The sequence below is a fragment of the Marmota flaviventris genome, chromosome 1 (genome assembly GCF_047511675.1).
Source record: "Marmota flaviventris isolate mMarFla1 chromosome 1, mMarFla1.hap1, whole genome shotgun sequence".
In the NCBI taxonomy this organism is placed as follows: domain Eukaryota; kingdom Metazoa; phylum Chordata; class Mammalia; order Rodentia; family Sciuridae; genus Marmota; species Marmota flaviventris.
In genome coordinates this window covers 101,702,607-101,728,384 of record NC_092498.1, presented here as the reverse complement: position 1 = coordinate 101,728,384, position 25,778 = coordinate 101,702,607, and the positions used below count along the sequence as shown (strand labels likewise).

Sequence of the window (25,778 nt, the reverse complement as noted above, 5' to 3'; positions counted from 1 at the left end):
AGTCTTCCTCCACACCGGATCCCACGAGCCAGTGTGTGGACCCTCATCAGAAGTTTGATTTATGAATAAGTCATGTACAGTTCACATAATGAATACACGAATGAATGAATGCTAAGTGATGATCCCACGGCTACAAAATCTAAAAAAAAAAAAAAATGCTTTTGTGCCGGTGCTCACTTTTTTTTTCTCCCTCTGCAGTTTGGTTAAGTGTGGGGTAGTGGAGGAATGAAAAGGACTCGCTTTGTGCTTTACCTTCACATGGAGGAGGTGGTTGTACTACCTTGAAGGATAAGAACCATCTTGCCTCAACCAGCCCCCTTCCAGGAAAGACCATTTTTTTCCATCCACAAATGTGCATGGATCATGAGAAGATCTGGAAGGAAGGCTCCCAGACGTTTTCGTTCTGAGGTGTGAACCAGACTAAAGGGTCTGAAGGATAGGGCACAGGTAGAAGTCCAGGGGAGGGGCATTGTGTTTCTTGGAGATCTAATGGAATCTTAAGTGGATTTTAAATGAGAGAGGATGGGACCTACCATAGGTAGATCATCTCCATTCCTGTTTCCCACCCACTCACATTTTTCTTGTGTTTCCCTTCCATCACATCTTGCATATGAGAAACTGAGTGACTCCATTTTTGAGAAACCAGCCTCTACCTCAGAGCAAAGCCTGTCCAAGGAAGGGGGTGTGACCCTTGTCTTTGAAAAACCCAATGAGCACTCCTAGGCACATACCCGCCCTGCAAATAACAGGAGAGATCTGTGGCACCGCGTGTCCCTGATTCAGGCTAGGTGAGGACCCATAGCAAACCCCTAGCAACCACCAATCAGCATGACACAGGGAAAACACCTGGGATGTCAGATGACCCTCCCAGTAGTTTATGGTGGTTGATAACATTTTGGGAAACCATGTAGTTCAGCATGTACTCCCCTCATGGCTTAAACCAATCAGTTTAAACGAATCCCCCTCTTGTACTAACCAATCACCCTTACCCAACTTGTTCCCTCCAGTGAATGTACTAATCATGTTTTAGAATTGTTTTATGATTTTCCTGCGGTGTGTGATGATTTGCTAAGAGATGCTATGATGTATGTAAAGTCCCTGCCTTCTCCAAAGAGTGTATAAAACTGCTGCAAACCCTAGGCTCGGGGCCTCTCAGCATCACCCAGTTGCTGTGTGCGTGGAGGACCGACCTAGCTCTCAGTAAATGCCTCTTTGCTGCTTACATCGATCTTGGTCTCTGGTGGTCTTTTGGAGGTCCCAAACTCGAGCATAACACATACTGCTTTCATAATGCCACTTAACATAAATAGAACATTATTACAATGACCATCTGGGAGTGACAGTCTTTCTTGCATGATCAGACACTGGCACTATTGTAGGCGGACTAGGGGACAGCAGAGTGAGAGACAGGCTCCAAGAGGCAGATCTGCTGTTGCCCTCCAACATGAAGGCTTGCTAAGGTCCTGCCCTCCAGGGGTATCCTGTTGTAGGCAGCTGGATGCCATTGAGCCTGTCTGGAGGGTGGTGACCTAGAAGAAGCAGGGAGGTGTTAGGTGACATATTTTAGAAAAATCAGAGAAGCCACACTGTTTGGACTGTTGGGAGTTTTGCAGATTTCCCATAGCTTTAGGTTTTGTTTAAATAAAGCCTGTCAACAGGGAAAGACCAGACGGTAGGGACAACAAAGTCAGAAAACTGGCCTCAAGAAGTGAACAGTAAGTCCTTCTTCAGGTGAACAAGCAGGCCTCTGGAAGGAATGCTGCTCAGGATTTATTTGCTGCTTCTGCCCACATAGCATCAAGCTGCTATTTAGGGATGCTGATAGCCACATCCTCCATTTCTCAGATAACCAGCACTCATGGCTAGATCCAGTGCTATGTAAGGTCCATCCCTTATACAAGGTGCCAGTCAGAAGAGTCAGGCACCAGAAGGGATGAGAGACAAGTGGCTCCATAGTGAACTTAGGGCTCCTTCTCTGCCTCTTTGGGTACCAGGTTCCAGGCCAGTAATTCTGCAGATCAGGCCTATAAGCATCTTTTCTGACACTGAGGAAAACTTTCTTTGAAATATGACCATCCTTAAGAAACTTCAGTGAGGTGGTATGGAATTCTTCTGTGTTGATATACTGCTCAGCTAGCTACAAGCTACCATTTTACATGGGTCTGTTTTGGGGAATTGAACCCAGGGGTGCTTAACTACTGAGCTACATCCCCAGCCCTTTTAATTTTTTTTCGCTTAGAGACAGGGTCTCACTGAGTTGCTTAGGGCCTTGCTAAGTTGCTGAGGCTGGCGTTGAACTTGCAATTCTCTTGTCTCAGCCTCTCCAGCTACTGGGATTACAGGCATGGAACACTGTGACCCAAGCTACCATTTTAATACGGTTAAAAATCCTTGCTGTGAGATTTTGACCCTTTGTCATGTTCTTGTAACTCCCAGATATTCCTGGAACCTGACAGATGATCAAAATCTCAGCTCCATTCATCAAATCCAGAAACTTTTGGGAGAGTTAACAGTCATTTATTCATTATACATTTGTTGTTCAAGCATGCATCTCACCAGGTAAGCCCAGTGGCTCAGGAGGCTGAGGCAGGAGGATTGCAAGTTCAAAGCCAACTTCAGCAACTTAGCAAGGTACCAACTCAGTAAGACCCTGTCTCAAAATGAAAAATAAACGGGGGTGGCGATGTGGCTCAGTAGTTAAGTGCCCCTAGCTTCAATCCTTAGATACAATAAATGCATCTCCCTGACCTCTCTAGTCCAAAGAAAGAAACACATTACCCCACAGCTGACTTTTCAGATCTGCTGTCCAGTTGCTAACCAGGGACTTGCCTTGGAAGCATGATTTCTGAAGATGTGGGTTACACAGGAGCCCCCACACCATAGTTAATGTTACAACAAAGCTTTGACCCAAGGAGTGTTTTCCAGGCTGACTTGAGCCTTGGAAGGCATGACAAGTGGATGACTGTCTCATTGGGAGAGAACTTAAGGGGATTTCTCAAGAACATGCCTGTCCAAGGGGTCAGCAAGTATAAAGCCCACTTAAGATTCACAATGAGTCAAGATTTTTACTGGGAATCCACAAAGGGCTGATTTTACTTTCTCTACTACCTATCTCAAGCAGAGAGGGGAAGCTTGGGAAATTTTGACTGGATGCAGAAAATCCACGTTTCTTCAAACTATTATACTTGAAAATCCAGAATGTGGATACCCACATCCCTGACACCAGTTTGGGTCTGGATTTTCCCCTCTGACCTGCCTATAACATGTGAATCATTCTCCACTTCCTAATCTACATAAACCATTATATGCAAAATGCTCTGTGATGCTGAACTGAAGTACACAATTTCACACATTGCATGGCATTGCTGCTTAGCAGAGCCTGCATTAACATCCTTTCTGAAGGACATCTTGGTAAAGGCATTCTCACCATTTATTAAGACTTACTGTTCTGTTTAAGCAAAGACCAAAGGGGTAGCAAAGAGAAATTAAGAAGGCAACCCTAACCATGGTGAGAAGCAAGGAACAAGGACCACAGGACCCAAAAAGAAGCTTTATGATAACAGGATAATCCTAAATGGAAACCCCCAAAAGGCAAATGCAGACCAGGCTCCATCTACTCCATCTTTTGCAAAAGGAGTAATGACATGAATAACATCAGGAAGGTATTCTCATTGACAAAACATCTCGCAATAAGGTTGCAGCTACAACTTAGGAGTTTCAGGAACAAATCAAACTCCCACAGTCATCTTTGGTTAACCCCAAGTTCTAGATCTGCAGACCTTCCAATTGCCCTCAGAGGTTTTTCCTGGCCTTTTGGTTGCAGTTTTACTCTTCGCTGCCCTGTTCTTTACTTCTAGCAGTAGTGGTTATTGAACCCAGGGGTGCTCTACCACTAAGCTAGGTCCCCAGCCCTTTTTAAATTTTTTGAGACTGGGTCTTGCTAAGTTGTTGAGGCTGGCCTTGAACTTGTGATCCTCCTGCTTCAGCCTCCCAAGTTACTGAGATTGCAGGTGTGTACAACCCAGCTCTGCTTCTGTTCTGAATCAGTCAAGCATCACTCTGTGAGAATGGAATAACCAACCTGGAAAAAACTAAAATTGGCTTTAGAAATTTGAAGCCCTTCAACTTTCCTCCTTCTTTGGAGGTTTTATTTGAAATCCCTTTCATGCCTTTTCCTAAGTCACCTAATCTCAAAGCTGTCAGCTCTAAAGTCAAAACCTTAAAATGTGTTCAATCAGAAAGTCAAACCTTAAAATGTGTTCAATCAGAAAGCCAAGCAAGGAAGCCAGGCACTTAACAGACTATTCTAATTAAGGCTCTGAAAACCCTGTCAAGTTTTCATATCTTCTGTTCTGCCTAGGGGGTGGGGTGGGGGAAGGAGACTTAAATATCAACTATTATTTAGACTCTTAAGGGAATTGCATGTTTATTTACAGTTGAGTCTCTACCCCTCCCTGTGTTCTAGTCTGCAAATGGCTTACACTTGGACTTTGTATAGGATCCTGGTGGGAGGAGGTGGAGGTAGGGAAAAACCTCTCACATAGAAAAGCATAACCCAAATCTCACTATGGTTTCATAATTTTGCTCTTGCATCTAAAAAAGACAGTCATCTCTCATGAGGGAGGGTGTTATGTGCTTTATATCCTGACATTTTCCACTCGCTGCTTCTTGGTGTGAGGAGAGATATGCAGCATGTGGCACTGCAGAGGAAGACGGCAGAAGCCACAGAATGAAACATCCGCTTTCCGGTGATGCTGTCCCATTCCTGGGAGCCTCCAGGATGCACTCAGACTCCTTGGGATGTGATTCTGCAGCAGACAGGATGCAAGGAAGCCCACTCTGTCCTGGGCACCCAGGACAACACTGAGTTCTAAAGGCAAAGGGCATGTAGTGAGGGGCCAGGCTAGGCCACCATGTGGTGCCATAGTGAGCAGCAGCACCATTTGAGGCCAGGCAGGGGAGGCGTGCAGGGACTGGCCTCCCAGAGACGAGCAGATGAGTTAGGGCAGACCGACCCATTCCAGTGTAACCAGAAAGGTTGTGGATCATAGTTACAATGGTTGCTGATTAGGCATCAAAGATGTGACATTGTCAAAGCCACCATGGCTGAGAATGGCACCAACATGCTGCAGCCAAAGAAAGTGGGTGGCCCACATATGTGTGAAGAACGGGTGGCACTCTGTCGGTGGCTTAGCTGACAGCTCAGAGCTTCACAGGAAGACCTCTTTGCCTGGCCAGCTTCTCTTGAACAATGTCTCCCACGAAACCTCCGAGGCACTTACATAGCATATTTCTGTGTCCACTCTCTTGCTAGTCTGTTGTACCTGGAAGAAAAAAGCAGAGGGAGTGACACCCTCACTTGAAATGGTCATGTCCCTTCAACGTGGAGCAGAGAACATGACTGATGTGGGGAAATGCTGCTGCTTGTCAAACATCCAGGATTGATGGATGAATTAAAAAATAAAAACTTTCCTTGGAGCAGGAACACTTCAGTCATGGCTGTAACCCCCTTACTTGGTGAGTCCTGTTGATCCTTCTTAACTATCTGCTGTGGAAAATGTAATACTGCAGCAAATCTCTACCCTTTCTCTCTCCTGTCCTTCAATATGGATGCAGAAGATACTCAAGGTTCAGCTTGGAATAGTTCCAGGCTGTCCAGAACACAAATTTTAGAACCTGTCACTTGTGTGTGAATCAGCACCACCCTCTACAGCTGGGCCACCTCTTTGTGCCCTCATCTCCTTGGATGTTCACCATAAAAAGACTATCTGTTTGAGGGGACGACTGGACAAGTCTGTATATAAAGTACATGGAGCAGGCCTGGCACCAGTGAGAGTTATCTAGGTATGTGCATTTATCTTCATTATTGTAATGAAATCTGATGCCATGAGACTGTAAATTAGAGATCTGTAGTTAGGGGACACACTGAAAAAAATGCCTTTTGTTATATCTAAAATAGCTTATAATAATTTGGTTTTTTCCCCCTGTGGTGCTAGGGAATGAGCCCAGGGCCCTGTGAATGCTAGGCAAGAACTCTGCTACTAAACTACATCAGTGGGCTCATAAGAAATGTTAAAGTAAGTAAAAACAACTTAAAATTTAATCAGCTAAAACTTATTTTGATTGCTACCAGGAGACGTCAATGAGTATAATAATGAGGTCTATACAGTTCTCAAGAAAAATGTTACAAAAACCAATTCATTCTAATCTCTTCAGACAGAAGATAAGTAATAAACTAAAAGACTCTCTGAAGATACTCTTTGTTTTTTGAGAAAGGATCTTGCCAAGTTACCTAGACTGGCCTGAAACTCTTGATCCTCCTGCCTCTGCCTCCAAAGAAGCTGGGATTACAGGTGTGCACCACTACACCTGGCTTTGCAAATATTCTTCACAAGAGCCAGTAATATTCTCTCCCAGGTGCCATTCACATGACACTTCTGCTGTCTGGGTCCCATCACACCTGGCCTCTTTCTTGATAACTGTCAACATACAGACTAACACAGGGTAGTGTCTTCTGGGCCTGCTCCACTAGCCAAATACTCCCATGCTTCAGCGCACAAGGTTGTACCTGGCCAAGGGAGTAAGAATTCTGGATCTGGTAATTGATGTTTAAACAGAACTGGCAGTAAGAGTCTGTTGGTGAAACAGCAACATACTACTGACTTCTGACCGCACCCAGCAAACTGACCATAGCTGTGTTTACCACCTTGACTGGCTTCAGCCTCACTCTGGGTATGTCCAAGCAGACAAACCCTTGTCTTATGCCATAAACCTTAGAATTTAATCCAGAATTTTCCTGTTGTCAGATTCTTCTGAGTCCATTCTTGGCTGACCACTGACTTTGCTGGCCTCAAGGCAGGGTGTGGCAAACAATATTTTAGGGTTCTGTAGGACAGCTGATGAACTATCCAGGAGGGTAAACTGCTTTTATCCCCTTCTCTCTCCTCAGAGGAGAGTCAAAGGACATGTTAGTGAGAGCCAAGAGGCCACACCCAGGGCACATCCACTGTGCGCACAGGCTCAGCTCAGGCAGGAAGATGTCTGTGGGAACACTGGCAGCCATGGCACAAAGGCAATCCAAAGAGGACGCATACTTCTCTCTGTCGGCCTTGTAGGTGTGGGCTATTTCTGGCACCAGAGGGTCATCAGGGTTGGGGTCGCAGAGCAGGGAGCAGATGGACAAGAGAACTGGGAAGAAAGAAAGGGTCAGTCAGCTGTGGCCATGAAGCTGTGGATGTAGTTAGCCCCCCAAAACTTGTGCTTTCAGTTGACCAGGCAGTTCTTTTCCCCTCAACACCCTAATCTAATAATGATTCTGCTTAAGTCATGAAAGTATTTGCTTTGGCTACATTCTAACTGGGAGGCAGTTTGTACTGCGAACTTCTTGATGCAGTCTCAGCATACTGCTCCAGGACACTTCCTCCTCTATATGGTCTCGGGCCCTTACTGAAGCCCCTGTGGTCTTAGCCTCTGACGTCTTTCAGGCCCACAGTTTTTAACCATACCATGTATCTTTGGTGTTTGGTTCCAGGAGCCCTGTTAAGAGAACTGGAGTTCAGAGCACTCAGGTAACTTTCTAAGGTCATAGACTTGGAATACCCAGTAAATGGGTAAAAATTCTTAACTAGGTCTATAATCACAAAGCCAAAGAACCCTTCCACTCTTGCACTCATCTCTGTAATGTACATTCAGTGTGCTCTGGAAAAAGGGAATCATCCACTAGGGTCTGGTGAAGAGCAGAAGGAACTGTGAGAGGATTATCATTCCTGCTTTGTTCTGGACTGCCAGGACACCCAACAAACTGCCTTCAGTGAGTTCATCAGAGTGCTAACCACAGGTCCCCAAGGGTAAGCTACAAATGGTAGAGCAGCTCAACCCCTCTGCTAGTCTCAGCTGAGATGTAGTCCTCCAGGCCACTCAAGTTCCAGTGCTTTTCTTCCTTCTTTCCTTCCTTCCCACTGAAGGGCCCCTTCCTAACTCCATATCTAGGACTATGCTGGCCCTGGGTCTGCCAGCTCAGCTTCAGGTAGACCCTCAAGGTTGGCATTTTGCCATGGCTGCCCCTGCAATCCTTCCTGCATATACTTCTCCTAGGTTCAACTCAGAGGGAAGCTATCTTGGGAGGATGTTGGGATGTTTCCTGGATTTGTCAGCCCAACAGAATCTGTTCTGCCCTGGCAAAGATATGCACCATATGCAGGGGTGGTGCTTTGTCTCTCTGGATTCACCATGCCTACTGCTGTAGGCTCTCTCCATCCTTCTAAAGCCTGCCCCTGCCAGCTGTCCCAGGCTCTCTGCAACCTTTCCTGGTTGGTTACCCAAAGCTTTGCTACCTGCACTGCCTCATGCATACTCTCTGCTTATTTTGGGAAGCTGATTTTTTTTTTTCACCATCCCACCCATCCCCTACCTGAGAGGCCACCATACTGACTATATTCAGGACTCATGTGAACACACAAACACACAGGTCATGCTCAGCACATCTTAGTTCAGAGGGAATATCTGCATTTCTTGTCTTTTTTTTTTTTTTTGTACTCAGAATTTCACCATTGAGCTGCATTTCCAGTCCTTTTTATTTTTTATTTTGAGACAGTGTTTTGCTAAGCTGCTTAGGGCTTCACTAAATTGCTGAGCCTGGCCTTGAACTTGTGGTTCTTTTGTCTCAGCCTCCTGAGTTGCTGGGATTACAGGCTGGCATTACCAAACTAGGAGGAGTATCTGCATTTCTACTTGTCTGGTTTTTCGAATCTCACCCAAAGACATGTGTTCAGTATTGCTTATTTTAGAAAGGGAGGATTTTCCATCAATCGTGAGGCTCCTGAGAATAGGTCATGTATCTCTTCTTTCAAGGCTGACTCACATTCTCAGCTGTTCCTTTTTGGATGAATGGATAAATGATGGAACAGAAAAGGTAGTACAATATTTGTCTTTCTGATTTTTAGATGAAGAGTGTAAGTAAAATTGATATTTTCTTCTTGCACCTATATGATGTCTTAAGCACCTCATAGTGACTGACTACTGAGAACTGATAAGATACAGGACACTGAGCTTGGTTAATGTTACTTCTCTGCAGTGCAAGGACATCATGTGTGCACAAGGCTAGATGGGGCTTTGAGACCTGGGTAAGCTGCCCATTCTCCCTGAGCCTCCATGCCCACCAGTCAGTGAGTGGGTAAAAACACACGAGACAGGGCACATGAAACACACATCAGAGTTTCTACCTTTGGACACAGTTAGTGCTGGAGACCACTGTGACCGCAGGATGTCCAGGCAGATGCTGCCATTGCTGTTGATATTGGGGTGATAGATTTTTGTTGTGAAAGCAACCTGTAGAAATGAGAGATCCCAAGTCAGACAAGCCAAAGGGGACATATGGAAAACAAACTGAGTAAAGCTGAAGTAGCCACTGCTGGGCTATACTAGGGTATGCTCTGTACTGGCCTCACACAGTCCTAGGTGAACTGGAAGCCCATCCCAATCCCTAATAGGACACAGGAAAGGTAACCCAAGAAGTCCCCTGACTTATTTTCTGTTGGATTCTCATTCTGAACACAGGAAGACTGATATTATCTTCCCAAAAGTACTGTATTCTGAAGAGCAACAAGGAAGGTGGTGGAAAGAACTCAGAAAGCCAAAGGTCTGTGCAAAAAATAATGACTCAAATTGTGGATATAATGAGGAAACAGTTACAACAGGAAACAGCCAAAATTTACTCCTCATCCTTTACTTAATTACTTACTTGGGTCTAACTAGCTTGGACAAAACTTGGATTTCACCCATCACTGATTTTGGCTACACATAAAACATAGATGCTTTGTTAACATAAGATGTATCACCACCAGCAGATAAGCCCAGGTCACAGACCTTTTCCTCCCCTACCCCCACCCCCAGTGCTGGAGATTGAATCTAGGGCCTCATGCATGACAGACAAGTATTTTACCACAGAGCCATACTCCAAACCCTCTTCTCTCCTTTTAGTTTTTCCATTCTCAGAATTTAGCCTTCAAAATACACTTGCACATTTCAAATATGCAAGGATACTCACTGTAGCAAAACACATAAAACAATGCAAATGTCTCTCAAGAGATTATTGATGAAATTAGTGTTACATATATACAACTGTTTAAAAAGCGCACAGGAAATACTCGTATGCTCAAATGGAAAAATTTCCAATATGCACTCTTGATGGAAAAATCAAATGCAGCTTTGTGACATCTTGGAGATGCCATGGGAGAAAAAAGGAAACACACACAGGTGGTTGTACAGGTGTAGATGATGCTTGGAAGAGAAAAAAGAAAGATCCAGACCACTGGGACAAAGAAGACTGTGTTCACTGCACATACTCCTACCATTTGATCTCTTCTAGAAAAAAACATAGCCACACATTACTTCTTGAAATGAATTTCCTGGGGACCAGAATCCTCTCTTTAAATAGGGAGTGATGCTGTTCCCAGGGTTGATAAGTCCCCCTTATGTGAAAGGTGCTCCAAGTCACATGCAGTTTTCACTGTCCTTGGAGTAGGATGAGAATAAGGCTTGCCCCCTCAGTCCCACCCACACCTCACAGACCAGCAATGTCAGCAATTGCTGGGCAATGCAGCAGCAATGATTCCTTCCCATGCTCTGATGCTCTATTACTATTTCTTTGCTTGGACAGTGGGTGAGAAGCATCCTTTATATTGTCATCCATGATTTTTTGCATGTGTGATATACTTTAAAATATTTTTTTTGTTGTTTTGCTTTGGCTTTTTGGTGCTGGGGATCAAACCCAGAGACTCTTACACGCTAAGTAAACATAAGAACTTACTTGAAAAGATGAGGTGAAGGGGGCTGTGTGTATGTGAGCTTAACCAACTTTTACCATATGATTTTTTTTTTTTTTTCCCCAGTAAGGTCAAACTTCAAAAGGGTCTTGGAGAGTATCTGCTTCAATATCTCCTATAAAGATCATGCAATTCTGCCAGATTCCTCCTACAGTCAGAAAATTCTTATGAAAACAGACTATTTATTTGCTTCCTAAGTGAAGTACTGGGGATTGAACCCATAGCACTGTACCAATGAGTGACATCCCCAGCTCTTTTTATTTTATCTTGAGACAGGATCGTGCTAAGTTGTTCAGGCTGGCTTTGAATTTGTGATTCTCCTGCCTCAGCCTCCTTAGAAGCTGGGATTACAGGTGTGCCACCGAGCCTGGATTCCTGTGAAAAATTTTAAGAAGACAGAAGCACTTTCTTTTTTTGTAGAGTATCACTCTCATATTTCAGTTTACATCTTTCCCTGTTAAAATAATCCCAACTCATAGAATTTACTTCTGTCTTTTAATAATAGCCAATGTTTTCACTATCTCCTTGGGCAGTTAGTGATTCTAAAAAAGGTCCAACTGATATATAGGACTACATCCTTATCTGTTTAAGGAAGATTCTTAGCTGCTTACATTCTAATGATTAGAAATTGTTACTTTAAAGATAATGCACAGTCTTTCCATAGGGAAAGGGGACTGGAGGGTGGGTTAGAGAAACATGAAGCAAGCTAATGCTTTTTCAACCACCCCACTACCATTACCACCACCAATAGTACCCAATCCTGAGGGGCTATTTTAGCTCTATCACTACACACCCTCTCCCCTGCCAAAAGCTGGAAAAGTCTCCAGAGTACTGAACACATTTAACCTTGATTTAAAATATCCAGGCACCAAGTGGCTGCTGTTGGCAACACCTGCACAGAGCTGCAACAAGTGAGCCCAAAAGGAGCCTCTTACAATGAATCAGATAAGCAAAGCGCAAAACAGTGGCTACAAACTTAAACTACCAGGGCCAACTCAGGTGGTAAGGCACAGAGACATCACGCTCCTGGACTTTGACACCCTGACAAGACTACCAAGTAAGTCTGATAAAAATGCTACCCTTGATCGAATCCTGAGGACATATCACACAAATCCAAAATGACTGACTTCTGACATCATAATTGATTAATTCTCCTCAAAACCATCAAGATTTTATTTATGTATGTGTGTGTGTGTGTGTGTATTTTAGTGTATGTGTGTGTGTTGCTGGGGACTTGAACCCAGGGCCTAGTGCATGCAATGCAAGCACTCTACTAACTGAGCTATATCTCCAGCCTCCCAAACCATCAAGATTATGAAAAACTAAAGCACCATTACAAACTGCGATGATAGAAGAAACTAAACAGTAAGTGCTGGGAACCTGAAGCTCAAGGGGAACACTGGTAGAAACTGGTAAAGTTTGATCAAGTTGTCAGTTTAGTTCATAGTACTGTGACCAGCACTGATTTCCTGGTTCTGATTGGAGCAGTACAGTAACATAAGATGTTGGTATCAGGGAAAGCTAGATAAAAAATACATGGAGGCGGCTTCCATGTGTTCTTTTAAAAAAATTTTTATTTATTTGTTTTTATGTGGTACTGAGGATTGAACCCAGGGCCTTACCTATGCTAGGCAAGCACTCTAACACTGAGATACAATCACAGCCCTCCATGTATAGCTTTACCTGATACCAAACTATAGAGCACTAAAGAAAGAAACTGAAGAAGACCTTAGAAGGTAGAAAGATCTCCCATGCTCCTGGATAAACAGAATTAATATTGTCAAAATGGCCAAATTACCAAAACTGTTATACAGATTTAATGAATTCCTATTAAAATCCCAATGACATTCTTCATAGAACTAGAAAAAGCAATCATGAAATTCATTTGGAAAACTAAGAGATCCAAAATAGCCAAAGCAATCCTTAACAAGAAAAGTGAAGCAGGAGGCACCACAATACCATAACTTAAACTATACCACAGAGCAATAGTAACAAAAACAGCATGGTATTGGCACCAAAACAGACACCACGTAGACCAATGGTACAGAATACAAGACACAGAGACAAACCCACATAAATACTGTTATTTCATACTAGACAAAGGTGCCAAAACATTTATTGGAGAAAAGTTAGCCTCTTCAACAAATGCTGCTGGAAAAACTGGAAATCCATATGTAATGAAATGAAATTAAACCCCTATCTCACACTCTACACAAAATTCAACTCAATGTAGATCAAAGACTTATTCACCAGAACAGACACCCTGCACCTAATAGAAGAAAAAGTAGGCCCAAATCTTCATCATGTCGGCTTAGGAACTGACTTCCTTAATAAGTGTCCTAAAGCATAATAAGTAAAATTATGAATGGGATGGATTCAAACTGAAAAGCTTTTTCTCAGCAAAGGAAATAATCAATAACGTGAAGAGAGAGTCTACAGAATGGGAGAAAATCTTTACCACATACACCTCAGGTAGAGCGCTAATCTCCAGGATATATAAAGAACTCAAAAACCTTAATACCAAAAAAACAAATAACCCAATCAATAAATGAGCTAAGGAACTGAACAGACACTTCACAGAAGAAGAAATACAATCAATCAACAAACACATGGAAAAAAGTTCATCAACTCCAGCAATTAGAGAAATGCAATCAAAACTAAGATTTCATCTCACTCAAGTCAGAACAGCAATTATCAATAGTACAAGCAACAGTAAATGTTGGTGAGGACATGGGGAAAAGGTACACTCATACATTGCTGGTGGGCCTGCAAACTGGTGCAACCATTATGGAAAGCAGTATGGAGAAAACTTGGAATGGGGGTTAGGGATATAGCTTAGTTGGTAGAGTGCTTGCCTTGCATGCACAAGGCTCTGGGTTCAATCCCCAGCACTCCCCACAAAAAAAAAAAGCAAAAAAAAAAAAAAAAAAAAAATCTTGGAATGGAACCACCATTTGACCCAGCTATCCCACGCCTTGGTTTATACCCAAAGGACTTAAAATCAGCATACTACAGTGATGCAGCCACATCAATGTTTACAGCAGCTCAATACACAATAGCCCAATTATGGAACCATCCTAGATGCCTTTCAACAGATGAATGGATAAAGAAAATGTGGTATATCTATACAATGAAATATTATTCAACCTTAAGAAGAATGAAATTATGGCATTTGCAAGTAAATGGATGGAGCTGAAGAATATCATGCTAAGTGAAATAAGCCAATCCCAAAAAACCAAAAGCCAAATGTTTTCTCTGATATGCAGATGCTAATTCATAATAATGGGGATGCCTAGGGAAAAAAGAGGTAACATGCATTAGGCAGAGGGGAATGAAGGGAGGGGATAGGAAGGATAGTAGAATGAATTGGACATTTTTACCCTATGTACATGTATGACTACACTAATGGTGTGATTCTGCATCATGTACAACCAGAAAAATGAGAAATTATACTCCATTTATGTATGATGTGTCAAAATGCATTCTACTGTCATATATAACTAATTAGAACAACAACAACAAAAAGAATACATGGAAACTCTTTATATTACTTTTGTAGCTATTTTGTTGTAAGTGTGCTATATGTTGTGAATGTGCTGGGGCTAGGCCCAGGGCCTTGAATATGAAAAGCAGGTGTTCTACCACTGAGCTATACTCCCAATCTTTGCAACTTTTCTAACTCTAAAATTAACTAAAAAAACTTTTTTTAAAAAGACTGAATATCTGGGTCTGAGTTTCACCTTGTATTATCCATGTCATCTTAAGGAGATATACATCCCCCTTTAGACTTAGCTTCCTCATTCACAAAACAGAATTGGCATTTTATTTTTAAAATGAGAATAAAAATATACATTGGTGTATATGGAAAAAATCTTGGAGAAATGTACACCAGGCTGTTAACTGTGATCTTCTGTGGGACTACAGCAAGCTGGCTTCCATCTGCACACTAGTTATTTCTCTAATTTAAAAATAACAAACTTTTTCCAGTTTTGCAATCAGAAAAAGAAAGCAGTTAAAAGTGATGTGAATTATGTACCCACTATGTATGACCACAGCTGATAGGCAGCTCAACCACTGCTTGCTTGTGTTTCTTCTCAGTACTGACTAGCTCACGTAATAAATATCTCTATTCCTCCCTAGGACTGTGAACCTCAGAACAGCAGGCTTTGCTTTGTATATAGAGTCCAGGTTAGTGAGGACAACACTGGTAGTAGGATGTATGTCCAGGAGCAAGACAACCTGCAAATAGAAGATCCCAGAAATCTACTTGACAGGCAGAGGCAGGGTAGTCAGGGAGACCCCAGGTCTCTCCCTCCTATCAGTGGCATTGTTCTCTGAGGCTCTAATGAAGGAGTGGTTTGTGTGTGAAAAGCAAAGGAAAGTAAGCTACCATTCTAAATTAATAAAGGAAATTGATTTGCCAGGGTCCTAGACCAGATGACTCCACCTTGGCATTTTCTGTTAGAGAAGGGGAATAGTCCTGGACACTGTAGGGTGCTGAGCAACATCTTCAGTCTTCACTCATTAGATACCAATAGCAACCCCCTCAAGTTTTGACAACCCAAAATATGCCAAGATCTTGTCCATATGTTCCTGGAGCAAGTGCAAAATCACCCTGGCCAAGAATTCCTATCCTAGACCATAAGTAAACAACTTCAAAGAAGGAAACGGTAGCCTGCAGACCTAACCAGGATTAGCCATAGCAATGAGGAGTATTATAGAGATTCAGATTGACTTGCAGCAGCCATTCTGAGTTGTTACTGCCATGACTGCCCTTGAGTAAACCTGGTCTATTTTCTCCACATAGTATAAGATAAAAAACTATTAGAGTGGCATGTGGATCTTTACAATTGAACTCTGGTGCCATCAGCTCTGGGAATATGCCTGATGTCTGTGATGTTAGGTTGAGATAAACCAGGTACATTCCAGCTTGGATGAAAATCAAATTTGTCCTGATCACATTGTAAGTTCCCTCCCTCTGACCCAAGTCATGAGGATCCACTGTTTTGATGTCACCTTCAACCATGTTTCTGTCTATAAGCCCCCAATGAAGATGTACTCTGTAATTCTGGATCTGTTTGCCTCTTCTGCAGACTCTTGGTACCCTCTGCTTATGCAGTCAGTCCTTTTACACCGATTTTCTTCAAACAAGAGCATCCTTAAAACTGAGACTTCAGCAAGAAGCCTGTTCATCACACTCTCCCTTGCTCACAACAGGGATTAATTCTCAAAGTCCAGAGTTTAAAGTCCTAGAAGGCTAAAACCATGGAATTGGAATGACAGGCCCTGGAGAGAAGGTTCATACACAGCTCTCTTTACCTGTAACCTGAAGAGGCCCCTTCATCACAAGCTGTCCTTTGTCCAAACATCAGAAGAGTTGGGGGGTGCCTCACCTTTGGGGGCTTGAAAGGGTAATCCGTAGGAAAGTGGATGGTCAGGAAGAAAACACCTCCTTGGTAAGGACTGTCATTCTGGAAGACACAGGAAGAATTCAGTGCTGGTGCTAAGTATAAAATATAAGAAGCAAAACTGAAGCTGTGCACTCAGCAGCGCTACCTACCGGGCCCATGATGGTGGCCTGCCAGTGGAACACTACAAGACAAAAGAGAGATGGGAACATATGAGACCCCCCCCAAATAACATGTCTATTTTACTGAAAAGATGCTGCTTAGTTTAGAGTGTGCTATTTACACAAGACTGCCTGACTTCTGACACCAAATGTATTCTAGAGTTCAATAATTTGCTAGGATTCCCAGAGCTCACTGAAGGATATTGTACTCAAGGTGACAGTTTATTACAGGGAAGTGGCACAGATTAATAAAAGGAGGGGTCTAAATGCAGAGCTTCCATTATTCTCTCCTCATGAGGACAGGACTCTCTTGACATCAACATGTGATAAAACACAGATATTGCCGATCAGAGATGCTCGCCTAAGCCTCAATACTCAAGAAATTTTTGTTGGGGCTCTGTCATAAACATATGATTAATGACTTGAATGCCTACAGGTCTGATTTCAATCTCCAGTCTCTCCAAGCATGATTCAAAGCCTCCATCTTAAGTCACATAGTTGGTCTATTGGCATGGCTAGTCCTCCACTCTAAATCACATTGTTGGTGTGGGTCAAAGCCTCTAGACAAAAACTCTGTTTGGGTGAGACATCTTTGAGATCACCTGCCAGAGGCTGAGGATGAAGTTCAGATCTTTTGGGGGCAAGATTAATTTTTATATCTATTTATTTATTGAAATACTGGGAATGAAACTTAGGACCTCCTGTATGTTGAGACAAGTGCTCTATCACTGAGTTATAGCTCCAGTCCAAGATTAATTTCTTTACTACAAAGGTGCCAGTAACTATAATTCAGACCTCTCTTGGCACAGAACTAGGCCTTACCCAGGCTTTGGGCTCTTTTCATATTGCTCTTGATAAGTGCCTTCTATTCCCTGGTTCTTCCCTTGATTCATTCTGAAGCCTTCTCCAAATAGTCTCTCTAAAGAACCAATTGCCAACAGCTGTGGGGGCTCACGGCTGCCACATCTACACATGTCTTCTTGTGCATATCACCAGACAGTGCTCTGGGGACTCAGTGACAAGATAAGATGAGGCTCTCCTGGTTTTTCCTCCTAGGTTCCCAGACTTCAGCAGCCAAAGCTGCTACACATCACACCTCTTGCCCTCTAAAGGGTCCCTGGTTACTTTTATTGCTCTGTCCATCCCCAAAGCAGCTCTAGTGCACTCAGCAAGGAATCTTTAAGTAGACCACATACTAACCTTCCAGGCTCCCAAGTCATATGTGTGACCCAGGGCAAAAACTCCAAAGCCTTTGTGGAAAATGGCTACACAACCATAGGTTTGGGCTTATGAGAGCACCTGAGAGGCCTATTATTCTCAAGGGAATTCATCTCATTTGGACTCATGATGGGTGTAAAATGGCTCAAGGTTTCAGGCCTGGTCCTGTCTTGGGTTTCCTGTTACCTGTTTAAATATTCCACAGGCTTACCCATGACAGCAGGATGGGGAAGACACCAAGGCAAGGGTTCTTGTGCAAGAACTAAAGAGAAGTTTCCCAAACCCACTAGGTGAGACCAAAGATAGTCAAGGCAGCCAGTGAGTCTGTTTCAATATTTCAACAAAATACTGATGAATAAGATACCTTTATCTGTAATAAGACTGCCTCAGCTAATGAAAATATCACTTGTTTTACTTCTGTTCTTATTCCAACTTATGCTAATGGAAGGTCTGTTGTTTCATTTTTTCCTCCAATGAAAAAGCAATTCACAAAATGAAAGAAAAATAGGATTGTTTTCTTAAAAACTGCTCATCTGATAAATTTGGGGGGTTAGCTGAAGCCCTAAAAAATACTTACAATCATCACAGGTTCTGTGGATCAGTGGGCAGGAGGATCTCCCTGAAATTGGTCAGTTCCTACAACACTACTGGGGACTGAACCCAAGGCCTTGTGAATGCTAGGCAAGTGCTCTATCACTGAGTTAAATCTCCAGCCTCAACTCATGTTAATTGTTAGATGGCAGTTTGCCTAATAAAAATGTAGTATAGAATTCCTTATTAAATAAGTGTTTTTAAAACTTTTTTTTGTAGTTGTAGATGGATAGAATGTCTTTGTTTATTTTTATGTGGTGCTGAGGCTGCAACCCAGTGCCTCATGGATGCTAGGCAAGCGCTCTGCCACTGAGCTATAGTCCCAGTCCTAAATAAGTGTTTTGATAATATATTTCAGAATAGGAGCCCATGACAAATGAGTAGCTAATAAAAGTGGTCCTTTCTTGGTTACAGGATAGGATCTTCTGGTTTTGTTCATTTTAACCCCTAATAGCTGCTGGGGTGCTGAGCAGGGCTTGAGGACACAGTCACAAGAGACCCAAAAGGGGACCCAAAAGAGAGAGGATGAGAGAGAAAATAGAGAAGAGATACTGTATGGGAGCTATCTGTTAATGGGGCAGGCATAAAATAAGCTTGAAAGGAAAGCCAGCTTCCAAGGTTGTCTGAGCCTCATCCTCCAAGGTATTGGTTAGGGCAAGTGGACTTGGTATTAGTCTTTTTAACATGACAGCTGACTCCTGATATAGGGCTGCAGTGCAAGGTGAGCAAGAATGTAAGCTAAGTATCAAGAAGCTGCCTCTAGTTAATTAGAACCAGCCCAACCTTGCTATGACCTTAGTTTAACTTGATATTAAGTAACAGGTCAGAGGGGAAATACGCTATGGAGATCTAAGATGCTTATGAAGACAATACAAGCAAAACAGTGACTAAAGGGGAGCAAGCAAGAAGCAGGTGTCAGGAGGCTTTGGAGCTTGTTGCCATATTCATACTCTGCCCATGCAAATGAATCATTTCTGCTCTGCTGAAAAAATCATTTAAACTCCCACAGAAAGCCTTCAGAGCCTGCACTTTCACTAGCTTCATCTGCCTAACCTTGGCTCCTTTGAGCTCCAGCTCTTCCCAGGACATGAAGGCACACATGGGATACCACCCAACTTTTTCCCACTAGTTTCACGAAATTTTTCTTCATTAGATACTGGTAAACTATATGTAACAAAATATGAGATTTATATACAACTTTTAAATGTGCAATCCAGTGGTATTAGGTATTATATGCATCTACAATGTTGTATAACCATTGCCACTATCCATTTCCCTCTCCCTCCCTTCCTTTCTTCCCCCCCCCCCACCCCGCCCCACCTCTGTGGTGCTGGGGACTGAAACTGAGAATTTTCTAAAGCTTTTCTATCATCCAAAACAGAAACAGTATGCCTATGAAACAATCTATGTCCCTTTACCATCTAGTAATCCCTCATGAACTTTTATTTTTTGCTACTAGAGATTGAACCCAGGGCGCTTAACCACTGAGCCACATCCCCAGCCTTTTTTGTATTTTATTTAGAGACAGGGTCTTACTGAGTTGCTTAAGGCCTTGCTATGGCTTTGAATTGGCAATCCTCCTGCCTCAGCCTTCCAAGACACTGGGATTACAGTAGATGCCACCATGCCCGGCAGCTACTTTCTATCTCTAAGAATTTGCCTAGTTTAGACATTGGTATAAGTAGAACTATGCAAGATTTGTCTCTCCCCTTCCCCTCAAGGTTTATTTCACTTAGCATGCTTTCAGGTTCATCCTTATTGTAGTGCACATCAGGATCACATTTTGTTTATCCATTCATCTGCTGATGGACACTTGTGTTGTCATCACCTTTCAACTATTGAATAATGATGCTGTGAATGCAAGCATATTTCAGTCTATAGGACCCTATGATTTTATTATAGCTGTTGCCTACCAGTGGAAGAGAGAAGAAAAGAAGATAAGGGAATTCTTGGAAACTCTAGTGCTGGGTGGCTTCAGCCTCCAGCCAGCTGGCTGCAAAGAGTGGCACAGGGCTGGCCAGTGTTGCTTTTTTCTCTTAACCCCTGTCCCAATCAACTGCTTATAGCTGCTTCTTCAGTCTTCCCCTCGTGAAGCACAGAAGTGTGAGAAAAGAATAGATACCTGTGCTCCAGGTACCAGAGGCATGTAGCTGCCACCCTGCCCCCTAATCAGCCCTCCTGTTTGGCTCCCAGGTATACTTATCTATAACTAGTTGTATAACAACTTTTACATCAGTGCCTCAAGTCTGACTTGGTCAGAGGCCCTTTACAGAAGCCTATATGCCCTGGGACAAACTGATTTTCTCATGACTCAGTGGAGGGAGGGGTGCTTTCTGGCAGCAGAGTGTAACCTGACCTGCCACACTGAGGTGAAATTAAGACCTTCAATGAAAAAGCAATTGAAAAAAGAAAGAAAAATAAGATTGGTTTTCTTAAAAGGTGCTCAGCTGATAAATTTGGAGAGTTAGCTGAAGCCCTGAAAAATACTTACAATCATCACCCACAGGTCCTGCGGAACACTGGGCAGGAGGATCCCTCTGCAAGTCGGTCAGTTCCTACAACAGGAGACAGTGGATTAGGCTGAGGCATGCCTGGGGTCATCTTTACCCACAGATCCCCCTGGACACAATTCTTCTCTAGGTGGGAAGCCTTAGGAGGTGAATGAAGACAAGGCCAATCCAGGGCCTACTCTCAGCTGTGAAGATACCAGAGAAGTTAAGTATTATCATTTCTATTTTGTAAATTAGGAAAATGAAATGTAAAGCAGTGAGGTAAATAAGCCAGGGTTACAGAGCTAGATGAGGGGAGGGCAAGGAATCAGTTACCGATAGATCTGCCTTACTCCAAGCCTACCTTCCCACCTGCTCAGATGGAGGACACCACCTCACAAGAACTTAGAATAAAAAGAGCCCCAAGAAGCTCTTGGTGGTGTGGTGCCTGCCTGTAATCCCAGCTATTGGGCAGGCTAAGGCAGGAGGAATGCAAGTTAGAGGCTAGCCTTGGCAACTTAGTGAGATCTATCTTAAAAAAAAAAAAAAAAAAAAAAAAAATTGGGGGCAGGACTGTGGATGTATCTCAGTGACAGAGCACCACTGGGTTCATCCCCAATAATGGGGGTGGGGGGAAGAGCCCCAAGAGAACCTCTGGGAGAAGGGTAGGGGTCAGATGCTATCTGTGGGCTAACGAATTAAGTGGAATGAATTAAGTGGCACAGAAAAAGTGCTCATCATGCACAAGGTTCTGGTACTTCAATCTCTCTACTGTACCTCCCTTATCACCATTTCAAAGCCCACTACTGGGTGTTTAGCAAGTCCTAGGGCTTCATTATAGAGACCAAGGATATGGTTAACCCACATTTAACACTGCTACCTTATGCTCCAATGGAGACCAGTAATTACACCATGACTAGATTCCCTTTATGAGATATCAACTTTGACACAATCCCTAAAGATGCCCCTGGCCCAGTATGAGCCTCAAGGCCCAAGATTTTGGGAAATGACTCTCAAACTTTAGTTTGTATGTATGAGAATGTTTCTTAACATCCCGTATCTTCCCCAAGTTCCAGATCCCAACAGACTTCTTGGGGTTTCCAGAGGTTGTAAAAGTAACTGTCCATCACATGTTAGGCAATCCCAGGGTCCAGTACCTGCACAAAGTTCACACTTGGATGGTTACATTCTTCCTTACCTGAAATAAGCCATATACCATCTCACCTACAAAGACCTTCCTGCAACCACTATGTCTTTGGCATGGTGGTCATTCTAGAAACCCCTTACTGTCTAACCATGCTTTACTTACTCCACTTACCCCTAAATTTATTTATTTAAAAAAATTTTTTTTTAGTTATAGATGGACACAATACCTTTACTTTATTTATTTATTTTTTTGTGGTGTTAAAGATGGAACCCAGTGCCTCACTGTGTGAGATAAGCGCTCTACCACTAAGCTACAATCCCAGCCCCTCCCCTAAATATAATTAGTCATGATGGCAGTATTCCCACAGAAGCCTGAAAATTCTACAAATCAGGAATGTTTTCTCTCCTAGAGTTGATTTCTAAACATCTGCCAGGGCCAGGCAAGGTGGCACATGCCTGTAATCAACAACTCAGAAGGCTGAGGCAAAAGGATCACAAGTTCGAGGACAGCTTGGCCAATTTAGTGAGATCCTGTCTCAAAAAAAGGAGGTGGGGAATAGGGATACAGTTCATTAGTAGAGTGCCCCTAGGTACAATCCCCAGTACTGGGGAAAAAGAATCTTCAGTACACTACTAGTTAGTTCTCAATAATTACCTAATATATATGAACCCATTTCCTCACACACAAAATGGATTATACTTGGAAAGTGTTCAGTCAGCAGCATTACTAGTTGAGAGCAGAAGAGAACTTGGGGAACATGCATATGAGGACATACCAAAAAATGCAAGTGCTACAGAAATCTCTGCAGAACAGTCCTTTCTGCTTACATCTCTGAGCTGTGCCCCTCAGCACCTCATCTGTGACTCTGCAGGATATGTATTTACATCCATTGTGGTGCTGCATGAATAAATGAGCTCTTCGATGAGACTGTTAGAGCAAGTCCTGGACAGACCACATGAATGGTAAGGGGCAGGAAAAGCCAGCAGCACAAGTTGATTCTCCTACAGTTCACAAGGTTTTCCCAGAACTCCATCCTTTTGTCTCCACAGATTACCCAGAATCTATGTCCCTCCTTTATGGGCATGATAAGTAGTTATTAGGACTTAAATAACTTTTGAAAGGCCAGAAGTGACCCCTACTGATAGATACCAACTAGCACCAAGGGGTTCTGAACAGTAACTGGCATTTTCAGGAATAATAGTGTGACCTATTCTATCACTCACATAATTATTCCTGTGCTCACTGAAAGGAGCTAGAAGATTCAAATTCAGCTCTAGCATAGGGAAAATCAATTTTGGGTCCTAATATAATTATCTGTTAAACTGTAATTACGCTTGTTTGCCAACTTGTCAGTGCTATTGTGTGGCTACAGATTTTTTTAATGCATATAATGGTAAACAAGAGCACCCAGTAAGATCAAGGACAGTGCACAGACGATTCGACCATTAGCATTATGAAGGGGAAGAAGACAGAATACTTGCATAGCATGCAAAAAGGCCCTGGGTTTGATCCCTAGCACCCCCACACACCAGGGGCGGATGGGTAGAATATATATGCGTATGTTTATGTATATGTATATATATACTCAGGTCCATCTGACACCCAAGTCTACTTTTTTTTTTTTACCCCTTTCAGGTAATAATTAAATAAATTACTTACTGGCTACACATAACCCTCCCTCCTCAAGTTCTGTCAAACCCACCACTGCTGAGCTGTACAAGCACTGTTCTTGCCTGGTATCCATTCCATGATCATTAACTTGGACAAAGCAATTGCTGGACTTTCATAATAATCTCAAGTCTCCCTATGCCCTATTCCAAGTCATATGATGCCAGAAAGCTCTTTTTATAATAGATCTGAGCATATCATTCATCTGCTTCAAAGCCCTAGGATGAAAGATGACCCTTTTTAGAGACCAATTGGTTAAAATGATCTCTTTTGGAAAACTACTTATAAAAGAGAGTTAAAGGGTGGGACAAGATGGCACATGCCTATAACCCCAGTGACTTGAGAGGCTGAAACAGGAGGATCACAAATTCGGGGCCAGTCTCAGCAACTTAGTGAGATCCTTAGCAACTTGTCTCAAAATGAGAAAGACTGGTGATGTAGCTCAAGTGGTAAAAGCACCCCTAGGTTCAAACAGAAGTACCCCCCCCAAAAAAGTGAGTTTGGGGACTAGGGGCACAGCTGAGTGGTATAGCATCTGCTTAGTGTACACAATATCCTGGGTTCAATCCCCAGCACTGCCCAAGGAGTGGGGAGACTGGTGTCTCTTGTATTCTTAAAGATCGTGCAATTCTACCTCCAACAATCAAATCTAATAATATAAATTTTTAAAAAGACTGATTTGGGCAAGTGTCTGTAGTCCCAGATACTTGGGAGACTGAGGCAGAAAGATGGCTTGAGCCTAGGAAAAAACAAATGGAAAAATAAAAAACCCATCTCAAAAAAAAGAAAAAAAATTAGAAAAGAAAGAAATAAGCTAAGCCTCAATGCAAAATGGTATTCATTACGTCCTTATTTATGTAAAGAACATCATTATTTATGTTAAGAACGATGTAGAATAATATAAAGGAGAGTTAATTCATTCAGTGCTTGGTATATGTCAACCACATACTAAACATACCATCTTATTTAATTCTCAAGACAACTCTGTAAATAGGTAGGATAGGAAGGCTAGGAATGATTAAGTGCTTTTGTGAAGTTCCACTAGAAGTGACCTTGCATTCTTTAACTCAGGTCCATCTGACACCCAAATCTATTTTTTTTAAACACCCACTCCAGGTAATAATTAAATAAATTACTTACTGGCCATGCACTGGTGGGATGATAAAATGCTAAAAATTATGGTTACAGCCGGGCACGGTGGTGCATGCCTGTAATTCCAGGAACTTGGGAGGCTGAGGCAAGAGGATGGCAAGTTTGAGGCCAGCCTCAGCAAATTCGTGAGACCCTGTCTCAAAATAAAAAATAAAAGGGAATGGGGATATAGCTCAGCAGTAAAGTACCCCTGGGTATAATCCCCAGGACCCCCTCCAAAAATCGTTATAAATAGCCAGGCGGTGGAGCTCACCCATAATCCCAAAGCCAGCCTCAGCAACAGCGAGGCGCTAAGAAACTCAGTAAGACCCTGTCTCTAAATAAAATATAAAATAGAGCTGGGGATGTGGCTCAGTGGTTGAGTGCCCCTGAGTTCAATCCCTGGTACCCGTCCTCCCCCCAAAAAACAGTTATATTCAAATGTAGGACAAAATGCAGTGTGTGTGTGTGTGTGTGTGTGTGTAAGAAAAAGACTGCAGTAGCTATGCTAAAATGTTTAAATGGTAAGAGAGTAGTATTGGAAATACTTTTTATTCTACTGCTGTGCATTTTCCAAATTCTAGTATAATGTACTGAACTCCTACCAAGACACCGTGTTACCTACAAGATAAAAGCCTGGTATTCTTTCTAGAAGCCCTGGGCCCCCACCCCCATTCCGAGCATCACGGTCTCCAGGAAGACCTTTCTCCCTTTTCTCCACTTCTGAGTTCCTATTCAACCCCAACACTTAGCGTCAACCTCGAAACCCCAGTCTAAGTTTTCCTCCGGCCTCTAGCTGCTGGGCAAGGCGCACACGTGACCCGGACTCATGACCCCGCCCACGTGAGCCAACCCCGCCCCGCGCACACGTCTACCCCTTTTAAGGCTGCGCCGGCGGCGGTTCTCCCTCCCACCGAGACAGGTGTCAGTGCCTTTCGCTGCGCCAGTCATCGGTCGCTTCGCGGCAGTTGCATCCGGCCCTCATTTAGACGCTTTAGACGCGCATGTCGAAAGCTGGGGAGGCCCCTTACCTTCTGGATCCGCTTCAGCGCCATCCTCTCCGCTGCTTGGAACCGGGCGGCCCGGCGGGGCTGCCTGAGGCGGCCCGCTGCCGGCTCGGCCGCCGCGCTGCACGCCGGGAA

The 25,778-nt window shown here is 43.1% G+C and overlaps 1 protein-coding gene across 7 annotated transcripts; it reads right to left on the bottom strand.

Moving 5' to 3' along the window:
• Window positions 1-1,360: 1,360 nt before the first annotated feature.
• On the bottom strand, window positions 1,361-25,774 carry Ube2d4 (ubiquitin conjugating enzyme E2 D4). 7 transcript variants are annotated; one of them, XM_071614278.1, is made up of 9 exons: window positions 25,668-25,756; window positions 24,646-24,790; window positions 20,693-20,756; window positions 16,384-16,415; window positions 16,217-16,294; window positions 9,222-9,327; window positions 7,095-7,188; window positions 5,283-5,324; window positions 3,413-4,870 (listed from the first exon to the last, which is right to left on the bottom strand). In XM_071614278.1, exons 4-9 carry the CDS (start codon window positions 16,390-16,392, stop codon window positions 4,594-4,596), a joined length of 606 nt encoding a protein of 201 aa, XP_071470379.1. In that variant the 5' UTR covers window positions 16,393-16,415; window positions 20,693-20,756; window positions 24,646-24,790; window positions 25,668-25,756; the 3' UTR covers window positions 3,413-4,593. The 7 variants fall into 7 exon arrangements, with proteins under 7 accessions (XP_027794157.2, XP_071470379.1, XP_027794154.1 ...); XM_027938356.2 differs by lacking the exons at window positions 3,413-4,870; window positions 24,646-24,790 and adding an exon at window positions 1,361-1,529 and having other exon boundaries at window positions 25,668-25,774; XM_027938353.2 differs by lacking the exon at window positions 24,646-24,790 and having other exon boundaries at window positions 25,668-25,774.
• Window positions 25,775-25,778: the final 4 nt, after the last annotated feature.